This window comes from Pseudorasbora parva, chromosome 12 (genome assembly GCF_024679245.1).
Source record: "Pseudorasbora parva isolate DD20220531a chromosome 12, ASM2467924v1, whole genome shotgun sequence".
Classification (NCBI taxonomy): Eukaryota; Metazoa; Chordata; class Actinopteri; order Cypriniformes; family Gobionidae; genus Pseudorasbora; species Pseudorasbora parva.
The window spans coordinates 10,039,200-10,063,101 of record NC_090183.1 but is presented as its reverse complement, the minus strand read 5'-3'; the positions used below and the strand labels follow the sequence as shown (position 1 = coordinate 10,063,101).

Genomic DNA, 23,902 nt, shown 5'->3' with positions numbered 1-23,902 from the left:
TAAATGACAATATCCTGGCCGGACTACTGTTGTCAGTGATAGAAGTATTTGACATTAACAGGATTTCTTAATGTCTAGTGACATATCAGGGCCATTTTATGATAAATTTAAATATATTTCTTACATACAGTTCCTTTAAAACACATTGATGGATTCTAGCTCTTTAGCAAAAAAAAAACAAAAAAACTTGTGAACTAAGTTGTCAACTTTATGCTTTTTCAGCAAGTTGTACAAACATGGGCACCTTTTGGTTTCCAACTTTGTCTTCCGTTGTTTTTATTAGCATTTTCATTTTTTTTCATCACACAGCCCAACTGTGTGTTGCCACCCAATTAACCCATCAATTAGTGCAGTAAATTCCAGGGACATGTGCAAAGGAAGATTTCAGATGCGCAAATTAATCTAGAAAATGTGGACTGCGTGTGCAAAATTTAACTCTGTTTATATTGAATTTTACTTATACACTCACCTTAAGGATTATTAGGAACACCTGTTCAATTTCTCATTAATGCAATTATCTAATCAACCAATCACATGGCAGTTGCTTCAATGCATTTAGGGCTGTGGTCCTGGTCAAGACAATCACCTGAACTCTAAACTGAATGTCAGAAGGGGAAAGAAAAGTGATTTAAGCCATTTTGAGTGTGGCATTGTTGTTGGTGCCAGGCGGGCCAGTCTGAGTATTTCACAATCTGCTCAGTAACTGGGATTTTCACCCACAACCATTTCTAAAGTTTACAAAGAATGGTGTGAAAAGGGAAAAAAACATCCAGTATGAGGCAGTCCTGTGGGCGAAAATGCCTTGTTGATGCTAGAGGTCAGAGGAGAATGGGTCGACTGATTCAAGCTGATAGAAGAGCAACTTTGACTGAAATAACCCTTTGTTACAACCGAGGTATGCAGCAAAGCATTTGTGAAGCCACAACACGTACAACCTTGAGGCGGATGGGCTACAACAGCAGAAGACCCCACCAGGTACCACTCATCTCCACTACTAATAGGAAAAAGAGGCTACAATTTGCACGAGCTCACCAAAATTGGACAGTTGAAGACTGGAAAAATGTTGCCTGGTCTGATGAGTCTCGATTTCTGTTGAGACATTCAGATGGTAGAGTCAGAATTTGCCGTAAACAGAATGAGAACATGGATCCATCATGCCTTGTTACCACTGTGCAGGCTGGTGGTGGTGGTGTAATGGTGTGGGGGATGTTTTCTTGGCACACGTTAGGCCCCTTAGTGCCAATTGGGCATCTTTTAAATGCCACGGCCTACCTGAGCATTGTTTCTGATCATGTCCATCCCTTTATGACCACCATGTACCCATCCTCTGATGGCTACTTCCAGCAGGATAGTGCACCATGTCACAAAGCTTGAATCATTTCAAATTGGTTTCTTGAACATGACAATGAGTTCACTGTACTAAAATGGCCCCCACAGTCACCAGATCTCAACCCAATAGAGCATCTTTGGGATGTGGTGGAACGGGAGCTTCGTGCCCTGGATGTGCATCACACAAATCTCCATCAACTGCAAGATGCTATCCTATCAATATGGGCCAACATTTCTAAAGAATGTTTCCAGCACCTTGATTGAATCAATGCCACGTAGAATTAAGGCAGTTCTGAAGGCGAAAGGGGGTCAAACACAGTATTAGTATGGTGTTCCTAATAATGGTGTTCCTAATGACTGTTCATAATGAGTGTATGTACCATGTGCAAATCATAATTGCAAACTAACAGCAGGAGCATACTTGTCCCTTAAAGCAACATATTCACAAACCTCATAAGTGGCTGATTTGGAACGCTCTACGTAGGCAGTACCTCAGCACAGCACATCACACAAATATTGCTTCACACAGGGGCTCAATTTACAACTGATTTCACTTTTAAAGAGATGAGCTGCATCTAAAAATACATAATCTCTTGAGTAGGTACTTAATTTGAATGTTATTCATGGCCTTTAAAAATATACATTCTATAGAGTATGAATGTGTGTTGTGTGAATAATATCTGGACATACTACATTCACATGTTACCCTTATCATAATGTGACCTACCAGTGTCAGTTGCGTTGCATCACAGCCATTCACAAATACCCTCCCGTGGGCTCATGAGATAGTAAAGTGACCATCGTATGCACACTTCAGAAAAGAAGAAGTAGGTCAACCGTGTACTTTTTGCCAGTACTGTGTATTTGGACCGTAGACCGACATAGACCGTAAAAAATTATGGACGACGTGACATCATCCATTTCCGCTGACCAGAGTTGAAGCTTTCAGATAATGAAAGCCCCGCACAGCGCTGAGTTGCGCAGTAGAGAGCAGGAAGTACAGCCGCGATATCAAAAGCCCTCCCACACTCTCACAGATGCAGAACAATTAACTATGTTTGTGTGAAATTAATTATGTTGGTTATGGAAATGTAGAAATCCAATCTGCTCTCAAAAATCCTGAAAAAAGTCTGTTAGTGCCTCAGTGACAACTTCACTCAGAGAAGACATCGATCTCAGCTGTCCATCATGATGTCACACCTCCCGTTTTTATAGCATCATATAACTAACTAAAACTAAATACGCCGAGGCTTCAGTTTCTGAGAGAAGTGCTGCAGGCTTGTTTCGGACATACACCCTGCGTCCAAATGTGCATATTATCCATACTAAATAGTATTTGAAATAAGAATTAGTATGTACCAAATTGTAGTATGCTGAAAAGACCCCAGATGGTCTACTTTTTCTGGTCAGAATTCAAAGTGCGGATCGATGCGCACTCTTAACGGCTAATATTGCCCACAACCCATTGCGAGTTGGATGAGGATTCAATTAGAACTACAAACGCTGATTTAAAAAAGTGTTAGAAAACTACAAACATGACGGATGTGTGAGTCCGACAGTTAAAGGGTTAGTTCATCCAAAAATGATTTAATTAATTACTCGCCCTCATGTAGTTGGACACTCGTAAGACCTTTGTTCATCTTCAGAATGAAGATATTTTTGTTGAAAGCTGATGGCTAAGAAAGGCTTCAGAGAGGCCTCCATTGGCATTCAGTACATTCCCACTCACAAGACCAATAAGGGCACTAAACACATTGATACAAAGTCCATCTCACTACAGTGGCTGTACAATAATTTGCAAAGATTATATAATGCAACGAAAATAGTTTTTGTGCGCAACACCAAGTTATTGTCTTCCGTGTAGGTCTCGGACGTTCACATCAATAACTTAGTGGATAAAGTCGTTATTTTGATTTTTGAATTTTGCACAAAAACAATTTCCGTTGCATTGTAAAATTATTGTGCAATATATAATAAAACAAAAATTTAAATAATAAAATCTAATTTTTATTAATACGTTATAGTGTTATATGAAATATGAAGTATGCTGTATTTATAATTTGCTTCACATTCTTATACATTTGTTCATTGAGATTATTGTAATGCATAATGGTATTACATTTTCTATCAAGGACGTGTTGTTGCCTTAGAAGTGGGCCAAAACAAGGGATTTTCAAGTGATAGTTCACCCAAAAGTGGCAATTCTGTCATCATTTACTTACCATCATGTTGCTCCAAACCTGTATGATGTGCTTTCTTTCGTGGAACAATACATTTAGAAAAAAAATGTTTTCTTTCCAATAACTACAAATGTATGCAACCAAATAATCTGTTATAGTAATCAGATCGATGCCTCAGTCAGACTGAAAATCCTTCATGTAAATGCCACAATCCCAAAAACTTGAGCTCAATCAAATTGATTATGATGGACAAAAACAGTTAAATCATTTACGGGTTACGGATATTTAAACCCAAGCCGTCAAAACTGCCCTCATTGGAAAGGGAATGTCATTCCAGACCAGTTCCAGTTACTTTTCAGATTTTGATTAAAGACTACCATGGCAAACTATTTTTTTCAGTGTATTAACTTGCACTGATTAATTGTTCACACTAAGACCTGTAAAATTTGCTAACAAAGTAAATAAGATTTTGATTTCATCAGGACTTTAAACTTGCAATTGCACGACAAAAGTCTGACGTAAAACTTCATTTCTCAGAACCGTGAAATAGAAAGTCCAAATTGTTAGAAATAAACTTGTAATTCAGAAAAGAAAAGTCAGCTCATATTACTGATATTGTCTTGCAATTGCGCTTATATTTTGCAATTCTGACTTTATAACTCACAATTACGAGTTTACTCTATATCTCACAATTCTAAGAAAAATAATTGCTGGAAATATTTATATCCTGCAGTTGAGACTTTTTTCATAATTGTGAGGATTGTCGCAATTATCTTTTTCATTCCATGACTGAAATAAACATCCATATAGGCCATATGCGCCAGAGAAATGCAGCCATCTTTAGAATAATGTTTTTACACTTGCTTTTTTGCAGTAGCTCTATATGGCATCGCTGTCAAAGAGAGTATGTTAGTTATTGAAGAGTTAACCATGAGCAATGTAATAGAGGATGTCACAACAAATGTCAAAAGTGAACTAGGAAGATTTTAAAACGAGCGGTTCATTCATAAATCCGTAAGATCTTCATGTTGCGGAAATAAAAACCAGAGGACAGAACACAAGAGCACAGCACTAAAAAGGACAGGGCTTAGCAGCATTGGCTCAGTTTGAATTTGGGGCAGAACTACAAGTTTGTCCAACCAATGGGAGATGGGGGGAGTGTTTATAGGAAACCTGTTTGAAAACAGTGATTTCAAATTCCCTTCAGTTCCACAAGTGGCACAAAAATTACACAGTCAATGCATAGTGACTGACCAAATGTTTTGTCTTTTGTACAGTTTAAGGTAAGTCGGTATAGGCAGTCTTCTATGGTTTTCATTTTACTTTGATAGTTCTGATAAGAATTCATTTGCTTAGCACATTCTATTCATGCATTGTTAAAGTGTTGTTCAGCTTTGTTTAGCTTGGCTGCTGTTAATTTGAAACATTGCAATAGATCGTCCAAGGGATCCGTCGATGTTAAAGAGTGTAAGGGAACGTCTCTCTTGTGAGGCATGGTGCCCGAGTTTCCATGGGAACTGCAAATCTACCTCCCGCCCTACATGTAGACCTTGTGATATTTTTTAACAATGTCATGCAGCAGTACTAGCTCACTAAAAGCAGTGGGTTGATCATTGTCCCCTCCCTCTATCTGTCTTTTATTTCTCACATAGATTTATTCTCAGCTTTTCAGTTTTATCTATTGGTTTTGTTTTATTCAGCTACTTAATACTCCCACTGCATATGCAAACACACTGAATATCACAAACGAACGATGTGTGTTTATGTCAAAGATCCTATAGGTTTGTTAGACAGCAAGGCTCTAAATATATGTAAACATTGATAATGATCTGTTTATGTGACGCTTTATAAGTCATCTTTGATTGGTTAGCATGTTCATGTAATTTTTTTAACTCCATAGTGACTAGCAACTCTGAAATATTGTACCTTAATGAGTTATTTTTGTTATTTGATTAAACGTCAATTTAGAGCATATTAAGCGTCAGTTTTCTACCTTTAAACAAAAAGCAATTGCGAAAGAGTTCTTTTTTTATTAACTTAAATGCACAAAAATGTTTCCTTTCTCAGTTTTTTTTGCACTCCTATTTCATCAAATTCTCTCTCAGACCCTCATTCAATAATAGACTATTAATGAATTTGCTTGATCTTTGCTCTTGAATGCTAGGACTTATTCACATTACATCTCTTTAATGTGAAGAGGGGTGGCGCTGATGCCACTGGCAATGTGTGTGTGTGTGTCGAGAGAGAAACAGTGAGAGGAGGAGATGAGAGAGAGAGAGAGAGAGAGAGAGAGAGAGAGAGAGAGAGAGAAGTGTGGCAGTATGCCTCTGGTGAAGAGACAGCCGTTTACACGCTGAGATCTGAGTTAAGCAGGTGCTGCTGTTTCATTCACACACTTCTAAAACCACTTGTGTTCACGTCCAGCCGGAATGGCTGTAATATAGCACCTTTACATCCATCTCTGCTTTTGCCATTAGAGGTAAGCCATCTCTCGCTCTCTTTCTCACTCTCGCTGATGTGTTTATAATGGTGAATGTGGGTTGGCAATTGGGTGGCTCAATAAGCCGGCTGTAATGGATGCAATGCTTTTGAATGCAAAAGCAACAGAGACGTACTAGATCAAGGCTGTTGCAGGGAGAAGTGTCCGGGCTCTGACCCACATCAGGGAGTCGTAGCGCAGTGGCACTGAGTCGCACAGAGAGACTTTGTCTTTCCGCTAAAAAAAGTGAAAGTGATGTAAATGTAAAAGTTTTGCACGTAAACTTACTGCACGATGGAGTGCATGATGTGCTTTTGTTTGTGGGTTTTAGTAGTGTGTGTGCCTACAAGATAAAGTACTCAGGTAAAGGTTTTTTAGAGCTGCATTTGTGTTATGCATTTGTAAGGCAGTTATTCATTTGCAGACTGTATACTTGGACTGTTTTGTCAGGATCTGCAGTATGCAATGATGAATACACTGCCCGTTAGTACTGCATCAGCTCTGTGTGTGTGTGTGTGTGTGTGTGTGTGTGTGTGTGTGTAAACCCAAAGCCCTAATGTAATCAGTATGTAATCAAAATGCTTCATCCCCCAAATTCTAGTGTCAGCCTCAGACGACATAGCCATGGTCCGCCCACAGACTGTTCACTGACCGTCTGATCCAAATTGCTCTCAAAACTGACAAACACTATCCAAAAAACGTTCAGATTCTGCTTAACTTATATTAAATATTAAAAACACATTTTACATGCACTTATTGTATTTTATTAATTGTTAGCATGCTTTTGTACACCATTAGTGTGCCATAATTGGGTCAGAGGTAGAAGTTGGACGTTTTACATATGGCCCTGGTCCAACGCCTCTGCTAAAATAAGTGAATTATCCTTTTAAAAAACAACAAGTCATATTGCAACTCTGTGCCAATAACAGAAGCAAGATCTTATTGTATTAAATTTATAATTTCACTGATTTTATTAGCTTGACCTCAATGCAGTGATGGATTACTGGCAGTTTGATCCCATCATGCTGATAAAGTTTTACCTAAGAAGAGATCAATATTGTAATTTGTATTTGAACAGTTACACTTGTCAAGAATTTAGGGTCAGTAAGATTTATATTTAGAAATATATTAAAATATTATTATAATTGATGTAATGTATTCTGTGAGCTATTGCTCCGGTCTTCAGTGCCACATAATCCTTCAGAAATCACTTTAATATGCTGATTTGGTGCTGAATAAACATTTCTTAATATTTGCATTGTGTAATGAAGATTTGTAACTTCATGTGAAGATGATGATCTGCAATGTCATTTTCCGTTTTGTTAAACATTTCACAAAACTGAAAGGCACATTGTGGACTGAAAACAATTTCTAGATCCCAAATCAGGGAGGCAATTTTTATTTTATTTTTATTTTGAAGCACTCATTATAAAGTAAAATACATATCCAATCAAATTGTTTTACACGTGTTCTGAAATTGACTGTGAAATCTGAAATCTATACTTAATCTTTGTACAGACAGAAGTTTTTATCTCAATATTGGTTGTGTTCTCTGTAAAACTGCATATGGACCAAACACCTATGTGTAATTTAAAGAGTGAGTTCACCAAAACAATTCTGTCATGAATTACTCGCCCTCATGTCATTCCAAACCTGTAAGACCTTCACTCATCTTCAGAACACAAATTAAGATATTTTTGATGACATCCGAGAGCTCTCTGAACCCTCCATAGACCGCTATTTAATTAACACTTTCAAAGCCAAGAAAGGTAGTAAAGACATCTGTAAAATAGTCCTTGTGACTCCCGTGGTCCAACCTTAATTTTATTCAACAATTTCGTAGAGTCTGTGTTATTATACTACGCAACAGTGCAGCACTTTCAAGTTCTATGGTTCACATGAGCGCCACGACACATGCTTTTGATGATGACGGGGAGCTGCACTGTATTTATAACGTAAACTGAGTAGGAGACTGACACAGACGTGAAGAAACTGTTGAATAAAGTCATTATTTTGGTTTGTTTTTGTGCACCAAAAAGTATTTTTGTCACTTCATAAAATGAAGGTTGAACCAGTGGAGTCACATGGACTATTTCCACGATGTCTTTACTACCTTTCTGAGCCTTGAAAGTAGGCCTGTCACGATAATAATAAATCAATTAAACACACGATAAAAAAAATGAGTTTGATAATTTTTCTGGCCGCGATAATTTCCATTTGCATACTTGTTTGTTTTCCTGGTCTCTCTCGTTGACTCGTTTGGGGAGGTGTTTATACTCGACGCGCAGACTGGGTGCTGGTGTGATGAGACGTCATGCTCAGCTAGGTTCTCCTGGTACTTGTGCTTCTTCAGTTGCACACACACGCAAAGTTACAAAATTTGACGTGCACAGCGGCATGCGAAATGGGGTTTCGTGCACTCCGCGTTGACGTTATTTTTGCCGCGCGCACCCTCGCGCTCAGGCGGGCGCACAGAGTATAAACGAGGCTATAAATAGCTATACTGAAGTTGGCAGTTTGATAAATGCAAGTTAATTCTTCAGTTCGATCTTTGTGTGCTAAAAAAGGCACATAAGTTCCTGTAGAGATAGCAATACACATTCAACTTTTTCAGCCAAATAAATGAAAAGCATGTCATTAATGTCTTCTCTCTTTCTGTATCAAAATCTCACCTAGCTTAGAGATGGTCAAGTTGTTAGAGCATGATTACAAGATATAACTTTTTTTTTAATGATGTATCCTAAATTGTTGATAATTAAGTTCTATATCATATGCTGAAGTAAATGATCCACCTCATCTGTTGCCATTTTCATGCATTTTATTTGTTGTTTTTGGTCTTTTGTTCATTTATTGTGAAGATTTATTGATTAATGATTTATTGATTAATGATTTATTTTTTGATATTTTAAATGTTTTCTGTTTTCAGTGTTAAATAGTCTTTAGAAATAAAAGTTTATTGATCCTTGATTTTTTTTTACCTGCATTATTATGCCATTTTTATTATTTTAGATGAAAATGGTCTCAGAACGACAATATTATTGTTTATCGCTATAATTTCTTGGCCAATTTATCGTCCAGAAAAATTTGTTTTCGTGACAGGCTTACTTGAAAGTGTTAATTATGTTGCTGTCTATGGAAGGGTCACACTGAAACATTTTTTTGTTGCTCTCTTGATTGAGCCATCTACATAGCATGCTGGGAACTAACAAGCCCTGTCCAGTTTCAGTTAAAGCAACATAAATCATTCATGTAATCTCAAAACAAACGGATCAAGTAATCTTCAGTTTCATTTATATTTAAGTTGAACACAATCAAATTAAGTTAGGAAAAAATATATAGCAATTGTGCTGCTTTAGCTCATTTTAATTATGCAATTAGAAAAAGTAGTACAAATATTTTCAGTATATAGGGGTGGGAATTATGAATTATAATAATTGCTTAAAGAGTTAGTTCACCCAAAGATGAAAATTCTGTCATTACACACCCTAGCTCATGTTGTTCTGAATCCAAACCCGTAAGACCTTGGTTCATCTTTGGAATACAAATGAAGATATTTTTAATGAAATCTGAGAGCTCTCTGACACATAAGAACACAACAAATTGTACTAGGTCAGTTTCCAAACAGTCAAGTGGCCTTTCCTCTCCATGTAGGTGTTTCTTGGCTAGAATAAGCTACAATCAGTAGACCAGACTTAATGCCGCAAGTCAAAAGCCATACCCGAGATTTAGTCAAAGTATAATTAAATCACAGTGTGTGGATGTATCTTGGCCACTTTGTAGAGGATAAAGCAGCCAGTCAGCAGCTGGTACTGAAGATTTCTGCACTGTGAGTGGCACAGAGACCCACGCTCTATGTGTACATAGAGAGCATGAAACATCTGAGCACTGTCATAACATTCATTCTGTAACTTCAGATCATACTGGTTGAACCAGGGGCATCTCTGTCTTTGAGTCCTCTGCTGGTGTTTGAAATGCAACGGAGCTGAAAGATAGCAGCAAATCATTTGCCATGGGTCTGATAAGCATTCAGATCTGTTGTGTAGAGACATTCACAGTTACAGCATGGTTTCACATAGTAGGAAGAACATAATTAGACCTTAAAATTCTTAACTTAGGGTTCACACTTTTTTATTTATTCCTGTGTTAAAATAGTCTTATCTTGTTCCATGTTTCACACAGTTCATACTTTACCCCATGATAGTCATTATCAAGTCATTTTTTAAAATGGCAGTGTTCATTATGTTGTCAAAGTTAGTTGTCAAAAAAAAAATCTTGTTGAAAAGCTATGAAATATGGAAACCCTATACCATACCAGACTTCCAATCAAAAGCATAGAAGGAAACCACTTTTTGATATTTTTATGTTTTCCTCAGATGCTAAACATCTAAATTGAGCATGAAAGTTTTTGTGGCTGTACCAAGTGCATGCATATTTAAAGAGGTAAGCACTGAGGCAATTTTCAGTAGTTTAGCAAAACTCTTTAGTGGCAGAATGTTTCCTAAATGTGTTAAACGATTTCAATCAGTTTGCTAACTTCCACCTCATGTTCTCTAACCGATACACTATTCTCCAAAGACCTGCAAGCCAACCTGATGTCAGAATACCAAAGGTTTTTGCGTGTTAGCATTGTCCAGTTATCTCCTTCTAGATCACATAACCACACCTTTATGGGAGCAAATAGAGCTTTTCTTCTTTGCCAAACATACTGTAGTCTCAAAAATAGATAATTTCATAATATTATAGTAGAGGTTTTATCAGTGCTCTATTTTTGGAATGCTCCTAAAAGCGTGAAATGGACTTATATTTATCTGCTGCCTTTCACGTCACAGCTCAGGACAATCACAAGCGATGGGTTTGGAACCGCCTGCGCTTTTGTGGTTCCATCAACCAAACAGTGTTAGATTTTTCTTTTGGTTTGCAGTCTTGGGCTAAATGACATTCATAGCCTTAAAAATTGATAGTGTTTTAATTATTGTTCAAAGTTTTTAACCCAATTAGTGCCACAGAATTATCTTGCCTTGTTGTCCTGGTTGTCCTATATTGTTCCTTTTGTGGTTCTTCCTGTCCCTTGTGCTCTCCTTGTTTCTAATGTACTCCTTTGCAGCGACCTGAATTTGTCTTTCCCTCTCTCTGTTGCTAAGAGTGAATGTTTTAAAGAGCTCAGAGGATAGATGTATCATAAGGGGTGCAGTAGACTTGCCTTTGAAGATGGATTTCTTAAGAACGCACACCTATGCTCATTTTTCCTGTGCTGTGTGTTTGCTTTAAATGTAGCGGCCCACTTTTAAGTTTGGTGTGACAATTTATGATGCATGTCAGTGGTTTGTCAGTGCATTGTTAATTGCAAGAGAAGTGTACACTAACACTCATATAAGAAGCTTTGACAGTTACTTTCAAGAGTTTTAACAGTATGAAGTCATTACACCTACTCAACCAAATCAAGTTTTTAGGAATAAAGGATTATACAGATCCAGCTGGTCCTCGGGACATAAACTATAATGCGTTAGTGCCGCTGTCACTTCAGCAGCTAGTCAGCACAAGGCTTCAAACAGAATTTTAGACATTAAAACAAGGTGGACGATTTTAAAATGATGATGATTGGTTTAGCCCAATTATGATTAGCCCAGCAAAAACAGATGTTTCTCTATTATTACACTATAAAAAAGTATCATCATTTTAACTGTAAAAGACTATGATAATGCAACGGTAAAAACCTGTTAATTGGTTAATGGGAAGTTCCCTTAATCTATTCTTCTGTGATAAACTGTAATAGGTTTAATGGGGCTTTTCATGTAGTTTTACAGTAACATATTTTTAAATGTACAGTTTTCGAAGTGAAAGTCATAATTTATGTGGGGAAAACGTGAAAATTTAAAGCTACACCGTGTAACTTTTTTAGTTTATTCTTAGCTAAAAACACTTCAAAAATATATGTGCTCATTAATGTATATTTACTTTTTTCAAGTAAAAAAGTATTCTCGTAAGTTAATAATATACCATTGAAAATACATACGGGTGAGGGGTTCGAATGCTGGTCGCCATGTTGCCCCTCCATCTTAAAGTACATTAGCCAAAGAGGGACATACCCGTAAATTCAAGCTTCACCTTTTGCGTTTTAACACTCGATGGCACCGTGTCGAATGTGAAGAGGGGGATTGGCATGTTAATCTTGGACTAAATCGGCCACCGTAGGAGTTAAAACGAAATCAGAATTGAGAGGAACAGAAACTAATATTCACTGGATGGTCATACCACACAGTGTAGCTTTAAGTAACTAATAATAATAATAATTTGTTACATTTTATATAGCGCTTTTCTGGGTGGGTACTCAAAGTGGTTTACATGGAAGTGGGAATCTCCTCAAACACCACTAATGTGCAGCCTTCACCTGGAGGATGCGATGGCAGCCATATTGCGTCAGAAAGCCTACCACACACCATATGATTGGTGGAGAGGAGACCGAGTGATTAAGCCAATCAAAAGAGGGGGATGATTAGAAGGTCATGATAAACAATGGGCAAATTTGGCCAGGATCCTGGGGTTACACCCCTACTCTATTTCCGAAGGACATCCTGGGATGTTTTATGACTACAGAGAGTAAGGACCTTCAGTTTCACAACTCATGGGTTACTAATCAGTTATAGTTATAGGTTACATTAGGTTTTTATGGCATGCGTACATGCGTGCATCCATACATTTGTTTTACCTCTGCTAAAAAACCTACTTGTGATGTTTGATTCATCATGTGACTTTTTCTTTGTGTTTTTATGGCAGTTATCAGGTAATGTTAACATTCTGAGTAGTAGGGGTACTCAGAAATCAAGGTTAAAGGGATAGTTCACTTTAAAATGAAAATTCTGTCATCCTTTACTCACCCTCAAGTTGTTTCAAACCTGTATGAATTTCTTTCTTCAGCTGAACACAAGGGAAGATATTTTGAAGAATGTCAGTAACCAAACAATTAAAGGGTTAGTTCACCCAAAAATGAAATTGATGTCATTAATGACTAATGTCGTTCCTCACCCGTAAGACCTCTGTTCATCATCGGAACATTCCCTTTCTGAACATGGACAGTATAGTGGGCATTGACTGCATATGCTCTGGGACTAAAATATAAAATATCTTAAAATGTGTTTCGATGATGAACGAAGGTCTTACGGGTGAGGAACGACATTAGTCATTAATGACATCAATTTCATTTTTGGGTGAACTAACCCTTTAACTGGAGCCATTGACTTCCATAGTATTTTTTTTCCTATATGGAAGTCAATGGCTCCAGTTAACTGTTTGGTTACTGACATTCTTCAAACTAGGGCTGGGCGATATGGCCCAAAAAAAAAATCCCCGATTTTTTCACCAAAAATTCGATTTACGATTTAAAACGATTTTTTCCCCCTTCCTACTTAAAATCAATCTGCAGATGACAAAGAAATTGTTCAAAACAAGTTTTAACTTTATTTTGTTTAGGTAAAATTAAATATTTGCAGCTTGGTAGAAGTGCCACCTGGGGTGCAAAACTTTCTGCATGTGAATAACCCCCGACTATTCCACAGTATAAATGGGCACCATATCTTTTGCAATATACAGTATACATATCAAAGGTTTATGAATTGATATGCAGATAAAATTAACTTTTATTAACAACAGTAATGTGCAAAAAAAGTATAGGGAAAATTTAAATGTAATGCTCTTATTATATAGATTAGCATTGTTCTTCAATAGTCTCACACTGAACTGATCGACAGCTTCAGTGATTATTAAAGGAGCTCTTTACTTTACTGTAATTTAGTCACAATTTGAAGAAAAGTTTAGTTTTTCCTGAGACTGTGACTTCGTACTTTTCTCCATACATTAGGGAGTGGAAATCGCTAATAAATCAATAAGTGTTCTTCTGCTGGTTATAGTGGTGGGCATTTCATATCTTTTTTTAAATAAAAATGCTACAAAATGGATTACACATTTTTAAAAAAATAAACTAAAAAAAACATTCGACTATTTCTTTCACAAGACCCCTTTAAACTTTTAGTTTTACAAAACATCACATTAAAAATAACATTACAGTCGGATATCTAGAGCTTTGAAGTGCTGGAAATAAGTGTGAAGCTCTTGAAAACCATTGGAAAGTGCTTGAATTTCAATCTCAAAAGGTTGTACGAATCCTGAGATAAATAATGACAACAACAACATTAAATCCATGTGGTTTTACTACAGTACAATCGTGGTAAATGTTGGTGTTTTGTGACTGAAACCCCTGACCTTCGCTCAGCTCTGTTAGAGCTGATATCTGTGGTTTATAACAGAATTCTGCCCCGACCGCTTCCACTAGATCACAGTAGCGATGGTATTAATTCTGTGGTGAATTTAAACGCTCTCTCACTGGATCACCAGCGCTGCAGTGTATCGTGTCTGTCACGAGATTGGCCCGTGTGTGAGCTCGCGCTGCGTTCGTGTCAGCGCAGCTTTAAATGAGTAGCGCCTAGCGCGGTTCCGTTCAGACTTCAAACACACTTTGCAGCGGGGTATTGTTAATTGCTCTGTGAAAAACTGAAGCAATTACGAATGACACTGTATGTTGTTAGACGCGATCCTTGTTGTTTGTGTACCTCTGTGGCAAACGCGCGCGGGGAGGGCTGAGCCATTACGGGAGCTCAGAGGGGAGCGTCGGCGGATTTGAAAGAGAAAACCGATTTTCATTCACAAAAATCGTCGTAAACTAAAAACTCGAATTAATCCATAAAATCGATTTATCGCCCAGCCCTACTTCAAACTATCTTCCCTTGTGTTCAGCTGAAGAAAGAAATTCATACAGGTTTGAAACAACTTGAGGGTGAGTAAAGGATGACAGAATTTTCATTTTAAAGTGAACTATCCCTTTAACCTTGATTTCTGAGTACCCCTATATGCTTTTTTGTATAAAAAATATTATACAAAAATATAAACCCCTATAAACTGTTTTGTGCATGCAAAAGCTCTGCAAAGTTTCAAAGATCAAAGTGCACAATAAATGAAGTCATTGTGTTATTGACAGGGGCATCGGACTGGGGGGATAAAGGGTACCGAGTAACCAGGGCCCGAGGCCCTTAGAAGTAAGTTTTCAATACATACACATACCAGCCTGGTCTCATCGTTAATACGTAGGTATTAATACGTTACTTTCAAATAGACTAAACATACGTCTTAGTACGTTTGGAGAAGTGCTAAAATGTAAAATATAGACGTATTTGCAACATTTAAACGTAGTATTATTACATTTTTACAGCTAAAAAACTTAAAATATTTACGAATCCATCATGAAATCTTTTTTTTTTCAAGAATACAAAACTCTATACTGGTAAAAACATTTTTTTTTGTTATATCATAAAGATATCTATATAACTTCCCTTTGACCATTTTATTGATTAATGTACGATCCCTTAACACTAACCCAAACCTAAACCTACCAATTTAATACAGAATATAAAGAAAATAAAAGGTAAAACGTTGGAAAATGACGATTTTGATAACAATATAGCATTAAAAAAATATTTTGAACGGCTAATCCTACACTTACCCCTAAACCTACCCATTAGCATTCATTAAAACAACGTACTGTTATAAATCAAAGCATAACAGACAGACCAGTGTAATCACAATAATTTATTTATTGCAAAAATGTCAAAAGCGGTACCAAAAGTAGTTCAAATGAAGATGTGTTGCAGTCGCAGTCCTCTCTGGTGGTATATAACGTTAATAGTTTTGTATGAGGTACAGAGCAGAATGTTAGCTATTAATCAATGAAAATATTAATCCGGCTTCTCTCATAGACAGTAAAAGAAATGGACCGAGCGATCCCATTGACGTCAACGGCGAAATAATGAAGTCAACCTAGGAGCACTCACTTCCTGATGGCTAAGCGAACTGCGCAGGCTCAGACTGAGCTTGACGACGTAGATGTGACGTGAGCCTCCTGTCTGACAGCTGTAGGTCTTCTAGTAGATGTCGAAAGTGAAATCTGAATCACGTTGTTTAAATATTTTCTCGCGTTGCTTTTGGCTCACTATGGGCTTCTCCCCATTCTTCCCCCTTGACTTTATCAGACTTTATGTCTCCACGTCCCCCCGACTGCCTCATAGACAGTAAAAGATTGCCTGCGAGCGTCTCCTCAGGTTTATACGGTAATTTCTCAACTGTGCGACAGAGTCGCGTTGGTTATGACGCAATCGTTAGCCTATTTTTACAAAAACAGCTTCTGCGGGGCGATAGTGTAAGATACAAGGTAACGGAGCCTTTTATACATTGTCGTGTTTCTTTAGAAATATACAATGGACAAATGGAGTCTTTAAACGTCTCAGATGTAAAGTTATTCACTGTCAAAGTGACTCAAAAATGAATGGGAGTCAATGGGATGCTAACAGCAGGTGATGGCTTGGTTAGCAATGGCAGCCCCTAGGGGTGGAACGCTTTCCGAGTGCTAGATTACCCCCTTGGCTTCTCTCCGTGAAGTTGCGCGTTTCCCATTTTAAATACAAATCGACTGAAACACGGCATGTCAAAATCTGTGACGAAGCAGGCGAGAGCCAATGAGCGTTCGATGCCACTGCCGTAAATCATGTCGTAACGCTTCATGAGGGCGTGTTTTTTAAATTTGAATTCACAACGAGCGCGAGATTTGATGTTTACCGTCGCGCTACTGAGAGGAGATGAAGACTAATGGAAGGCTAATGGAGATGAAGATCACCGGGCTCAATTTGGATTTGTTTCTCGCAAACATATGGATTCTAATGATTTGGATTACAGCAAACGAATAAAGTGTTGTGTTTTGTGAATTGATGTTGTGTTTTGGTGTATCTTGTGATCGCCAGTTGCTGAATAGGAGAAAATGCCTTTTTATGTCTCACAGCAAACAACAAGCTAAATACTGCAAAATGGTTGGCAAGAATGTTATTCATCTGACGGTCTTCTTTTAACATTATCTAGTCATCCGAAATGAGTTTGTAGCAGAAGTCACGAGAGCAAAATGTTATTTTATATTTCTGTTATTTTATATTAGGTTGATTAACTTAGTAAAATGCATTTAATAAATGTGACTGAAAATATGTATTGATGTGACTATTGGATATAAAATAAACAACATTAATGCCACGATTTATGGGAGCCGGTGGCTGGTAACTTACACGTTCAGACTTGGATACGTAGATAATTTACATTTTAGTGCCGTCAATACGTCAATATTGTACATTTTAGTGCTGTTAATAAGTCAGTATTGTACGTTTTATTGTGTGTGAAAACGTTTGTAAATGTACGTGTAGTAGAATCACACTTTACGTAAAAATACTCGCGTATTTTCATGAGATCACGTTGGGCCCAAAATTTGGTGCTACGCCACTGGTTATTGATTCTGAACTTCCTGAAACGAGTTGTCATTGATTCCAGCTTTACTTCCTAAACTAACCTATGTAGGTTTGTAACAAATTTACATAATTCCAGCATAAGGTCTTCGTTGCAAACACTATTTTGACCTGCCTCACACCATACAGTAATCCTGGAAGAGTTTGGTTTGTGTTGTTGACATGTCGAGAAGAAACCGCTCTCTGAAAGCAAATCCACTTTGCTGGCTCTTCCTCGAGGATTTGGGTTTGAACTGATATGGTAAAACCGATGTCATCGTACTGTTCGTATCTAGGGCTGAGGAAGCTCCAGAGCCTAAATTCAGATATGGTAATGGCCGTTTCATTTCAGAAGCACGCTGTAAAGCAATCACAAGAGACTTTGCCATCTGACCAATCAGAGCAGAGGCTCTCGGAAAGGAGGGGTTTAGAGAGACCAAATCCTTTATCGAACTGTTTCAGACACAGTGAGGAAAAAAGGTGATGCTGCAATAGTGTGAGAAAATTTGTGTTCTTTGAGCTTGGGTGCATGTAAATCTATTGTAGGAGCCTCCAAAACAAATACAGCATAATAGGGACACCTTAAAACCCTTGTTAAAAGCTCATAGCGTCAATTTTAGTCTGTGAGAGTTGTGTGTAAGGAACAGGACCAAATTTGTTGTTTGCTGATAATTTTGCCTTTCCATGCATCAAGTTAGGTTGCAATAAATTTGACAACATTGATGCCAAGATTTTAACTTTTATCTATTAATTTAGCAGACTTTTTTATCCAAATACCGCAGTACAAAGGATTGTTCAGAAAAGTGCTTACTAGATCAGGCATACAAGAAGTGAGAGAACGCTATTGTTAGAGACTTTAGCTAGACCAGCACCAAAAAAAAATCTGTTGGCAAAAATTATGAATATAAAAAATTCAGTTTGGGCAGTAGATCCCTGGGCATAAATTGTTAGCTAGAAGCTTTCTAAGCTTTTCTTTCTGTCTTTTGTATAATGATGAAAACTTTACTGCACCAATATGAAGCACAAATATCAGATTCCTTTTTTTTTAATTTGGTAGAGTCACAGAAGTTATCGCACCTTAAAAGGCGCAAAAAAAATCACTTTTGTTCTTTTTCAACTTAAGCCTCAGCATTTTTTAGATGATGAATTTTAATGGCTGTTTGTAGATGGTGACAGCTACAAGATGTTTGTGGTGTTGTTTTTGCTGCTGGGCCTGAGGAACACAATGCTAAAGACAGAAGCTAAACCTCATGATTTATTCATCTGTCTTTATTCATCTCTCTCCCCCTCATTATGTAACAATAGTGGAGAAAACATAAAAGTGATTTTGATCATTACAGAGTCTCAGAAGAGAGCTTATATTCATATTGTTGGCCTCTTTAATGCATTTTTTGCTTGAGGCAACATGCATGTGAGTGTTTGTTTGTGACCTATACTGTACATCAAACGAGATAATTCTCTGCTCTCTCAAGCGGTGGACTAAGATTATAATCTAAATTTTCAGCTCCATGTCCCATAACTCATCTTCTGTTCAGCACAGTGGGAATTCACTTCTCATTCGAGTCCCTGTCGTAAGTGAAATGAGCTGTTGCTGTGCTGATAATGTTTTTGATGCTGCACTGCTAGACAGGATTTCAATTTGAAAGTTGGCGATTGAAATATTGTCTGTGCATAATAGTTTTATGGATAAGCTCATGCTGTTGTGCCATTGCTCACAAATATCCGCGATAATGTCATGCAAGACATGCATCTGGATGCCCAGTAATCTTCAGTATTTAGATCATCTGATTATTTCTTTCCTTAGAAAAATGTCTTATCTTTAATTAATTTATGTCATAATTTCACATATTTCATAATGTCACAGATTTTGTTTTATGTGTAAACCATTTCAATTATGTTTGCAAACTGTGTGAAAACATTAAAGAGTTAGTTCACATAAAAATGAAAATTTTGTAATGAATTACTCAACTTCATGTTGTTCCAAACACACAAGACCTTCGTTCATCTTCGGAACACAAATTAAGATATTTTTGATGAGATCCGAGAGTTCTCTAGCCCCTCCATAGACAGCAATTTAATTAACACTTTTAAGGCCCAGAAAGGTAGTAAAGACATCATTAAAATAGTCCATGTGACTCCAGTGGTTCAACCTTAATGTTATGAAACAACATAAATACTTTTTGTGTGCAAAATACAAACAAATATAAGACTTTATTCAACTATTACTTTTTCGTAGGTGTAAGACTCTTACGCTGTTGACATAGTGTGAACAGTGCAGCGCTTCCTAGTTCTACATCTAATGGCGGCTTACTATTATTTTTTTGCAAAACTTTGTCATGCTAGGACCAACCTAGAGGACTATAATCAATCTTGACACACCAAAAGTTAAAGAAATATGAGGTGGGAAAACTGAAGTTAACTTCTTCTTTTTTTTTTTTTTATTACATTGGGTTTTCCTGTCACATTGCATTTCCAATATAAAAGTCAGGATAAGAAATCAACAATGGATATATAAGGATAAAGAGAGAAAGTATTTTTGGTTTCCTGGTAGCAGAGCAAATAAGAGCAGCCTAATGGATATATTAAAGTAATTAAACTTAATGTGTATTTATTAAAATAAATACATCAAAATATCTGGCTATTTGTTCTTGAATTGGACTACAAAGATTATGCTATATGTTTTTCACGGCATATGTCCCCTGTGTCCCGTCCCGTCATAATAAAAGTCCCGGTGCTCATGAAGCATGTGTTTGTTTAACAATCGCTCCAGCAGCCGTGCTCAGCTCCACAACACTCGGTCCTGCTCTACTTTACACTACGGTAACGTTAATAACCACATCCATGAACATGATTTCTGCCCGAGTCCTATTTTCCACCGGCTGTGAGGTGAAGACCACATGTCCCAAGATACTGCGCTCACACTTGGCGTCATCAAGCGTCAAACTACGCCTTTGTTTAGAATAGGCGCCCTCCATTGGACGGAAAGTTGCATAGTGCACCTTTAATTGTTAATGTGCTAATTCTCATTGAATCAAGCTCTTGAAATCTATTCTAACTCAAACTTTAAAGGCAAATATTTTTAAAGAGTAGTTCATCCAAAAATGTTACTCACCATCAAGTTGTTCCAAACCTGCATGAGTAAGGGAACAATTAAGATATTTTAATGAATATGGGTAATCAAACAGTAATTGACTTCCATATTATGGAGAAAAAAACACTATTATTTAAAATATCTTATTTTTTCCCTTACTCATACAGGTTTGGAACAACTTGAGGGTGAGTAAATGATTACAGAATGTTCTTTATTGAGTGAACTATCCCTTTAAATGCAGACTGAAAGAGCTCTCGGAAGCTTAATTGTGGCATTGAAGTCATGCGACCGTAGCGTAGTTCATATAGCTTTTTACTTCTGCCGAGTGAATTTATGAACTCTTAAAAGTTGTTCATTTGTGAAAATGATCATGATGAGCAAAACATATATGAATCATAAACTTTTGTTGGTCACATAGCTTATTTTCTGCAGCCATCCAAGAGAAAATTTCCTAGGGAACCAGGATGATGCTAATTTACAGATTGGTCTACAAAAATATGTAATCACTGCAGCGCTCTATAGAGATGCTAATATACATAAATTAAATCTAAACGTTGTCAGCATGCACTATCCAAGTAAATGACATGATCTCACTAAGGTTGTTGTTTCTGCCTGTGTATGTTCCAGGTGTCTGACTGATATACTGAATACCGGAGAGATGGACGGAAGGAGGATTGTGGGTAGGGGAGGAGTTAAGAGGAGCAAATATATTGTACCATGCTTCTTGTTAGTAGAGGTGAGTTGTAGACTGGATTAGAGGTTGTTCACTGCTCAGTTCACCCTTCCAAACTCTTATATTCACTGTGTGAATGTTGTGCTCTGCCCTCTAGTGGAACTAAAAGGAATTTAAACTTTTAAAGTCTTCTAAAGGGTTAGTATATCCTCTTTGGTCAAGCATCTCATTTTTTGAGATTGTATCTGGTCTTAGTAGCTTATGAAATACCTAGTAACTCTCCAAGTTCACCATGGGAATACTCATGCCTGTTATTATTTAAGGAATATAGGCCTAGTTCACCCACAATAAAAAGATTTTATTATTTTACTTTAAGATCTTTGTCCAATTATCCTTTTGTATTCCATGAAAACAGAACAGAGGTGAGTAAATATTGGCAGAATTTTTACTTTGGGAAAAAAACTATTTATTTCATTTCTGTTGCAGAGGGTGCCAATAGCATAAGTGGTAAAAGTGAATTCTGAAAAAAACACTTGCAAAATGTTCAACATTCCTCTGTAAGTAAGAAAAGAGTTTTTGTTTTGTTTTTCCAAACACTCCACCTGAGACGTGCACTGCCATTTTCAATAATCTGTGGAGTGGAAATACATTAAACTGTACCTGAAACTCTGCTCCCCTGACTGGCAGCTCTAATAAATACTTCCAGAAGCGAACACGTTACAGTCTCTCTGTATACCTGACTGTGACGCTTGAGTCACTTAACATTAGAATAAACAGTACAGTCATCCTTTGAACTCAGTCACAGTATACTGTCAGTCTGCCAGAACTCCATGACCCTCTTTACTCATCTGTGATGTTCTCTTCCCACATCCCTTTATTCCAGAGTCCTCGCAGGCTCCTAGGTCTCAGAGGCATATACCCTCAAAAGTGCTCTTAATTAATCCTGCTAATGAGCAGCGTTAGCGTGCACAGCGCCTGATTGCTTCAATTGCCTTAGGCCCAGTGCAGAGGCAAAAACGTTTGCATCAGTCTTACATAGAAATTTGATGGGACTAAGTTTGCGTGCCTGCAAACAGATTTCACAGGCTTTCCAAAGTAACTTAAAACCTGCCAATTAAATGTATACATATTACAGGTCCCGTTCTTCGCAATTCCATCTTTCAAACTTTAGTTAGCTGTGTAATGTTGCTGTTAGAGCATAAATAATACCTGTAAAATTATGAAGCTCAAAGTTCAATGCCAAGCGAGATATTTTATTTAACAGAAGTTCCCTTTCAAAGCCTACAGCGAACGGCCGGTTTGGACCACAGCAGGAAGTGCAGGGATGTTATGACCTCACTAGAACCGTTTGTTGAGTAACCCTCCGCCCGCAAAATAGGGGGCGTGGTCTTGTTGCTCTCCCACGTGGAGAAGAGCGCGCATAAAGCGCTTGCATCTCCCCGTTATGGTAAGAGGCGGGACCTTTCCGGGCAAAGTGCGCTAAGCTGCTGTCCAATCACAACACGGGAAGCGCTGGCCCAATCAGAACTCGTTATGCATTTCTGAAGGAGGGACTTCATAGAACAAGGAAATCATCAGGCCGTTTTTAGGACAGAGGAAACAGCACTGTACAGATAAGTAAATTGTGTGAAAAATACAGTTTTTTTTACACGCGAAACATGAACTCATGTTATATTGCATACTGTAAACATAATCAAAGCGAAAACACGCGAAGAATGGGACCTTTAATGTGGCCAAAATACACATTTGGACAAAAATATTATGTTCAGTGGTTGTCAAAAGTTTTTTTCTTCAGGAACTAGGGGGCGGCTGCAGACTCTATCGCACCTCCTTGAGGCAAGGGGGGTGAGGTTTACATGCACAGCTCTTACTGTCCTACATTACACTCACCCCCCTAAACCTCAATCCAATTAGGGTCACGGCACCAAATGTAACCCGGTTCTACTTGACCCGCTCCGATTGGGATTCGAAGCTGGGTCTCCGGCGTGGGAGTCAGGCGGCACCTCCTGAGGCAAGGGGAGTGAGGTTTACATGCGTAGCTCTTGCTGGCCTACAATTGATTTACCCCCCAAACCTGAATCTAATTAGGGTCACGGCACCAAATGTAACCGGTCCTACTCGCTCTGAGCAGGATTCGAAGCAGGGTCTCCGGCATGGGAGTCAGGCAGCACCTCTTGAGGCAAGGGGAGTGAGGTTTACATGCACAGCTCCTGTTGGCCTATGTCCGTTACATTCAGTATTACAAACTTTTTATTTTTATCTATCCCTTTAAAGGAACAGTCCACCGTTTTTAGAATTAGGGCTTATCCTACATTTAGATATGTGGGCAAATGCATTTTTGTCTCAGTGCATCCATTATTTTAGTTTGGCAGGGTCACCCCTAGCTTAGCTTAGTTTAGCATAATGAATGGAATCCTATTTTGCCAGCTAACATGTCCAGAGTAAAAATGATCCAACTGCAGATTAAGACTAGGCGACTAGACAAGGCATCTTAAGACTGCGCCCAAGTAGCAGTGCTTCGTTTGTGCTTCCCCATAATAAAGTCAATATCTGCCTAGGAAATTGTCTTGTCTTAAACTGCATCGCTATTTGTACGTTGAATACTCAGACCACAAGAAGTAATTAGGTGGTGGGGGTGGGTGGGGGGGGGCGGGGTTGATCATTTGTACTCGGGACATGCTAGCTGGCAACATAGGATTCCATTCATTATGCTAAGCTAAGCTAGTGGCGACCCTGCCAAACTAAAACAATGAATGTACTGAGACAAAAATGCATTTGCCCACT

The 23,902-nt window shown here is 37.9% G+C and overlaps 1 protein-coding gene across 3 annotated transcripts in view; it reads left to right on the top strand.

Annotated features, from left to right (window-relative positions):
* The first annotated feature begins 5,848 nt into the window (after positions 1-5,848).
* plppr2b (phospholipid phosphatase related 2b) overlaps positions 5,849-23,902 on the top strand; it is a 94,819-nt gene continuing 76,765 nt past the window's right edge. For 2 of the 3 annotated variants that reach the window (XM_067459014.1, XM_067459013.1), the window contains exons 1-2: positions 5,849-5,988; positions 21,073-21,181. In XM_067459014.1, the coding sequence (XP_067315115.1) occupies positions 21,104-21,181 (78 nt within the window). In that variant the 5' untranslated portion in view covers positions 5,849-5,988; positions 21,073-21,103. The remainder of the gene's footprint in view (positions 5,989-21,072; positions 21,182-23,902) is intronic. The other variant, XM_067459016.1, reaches the window with a different exon arrangement.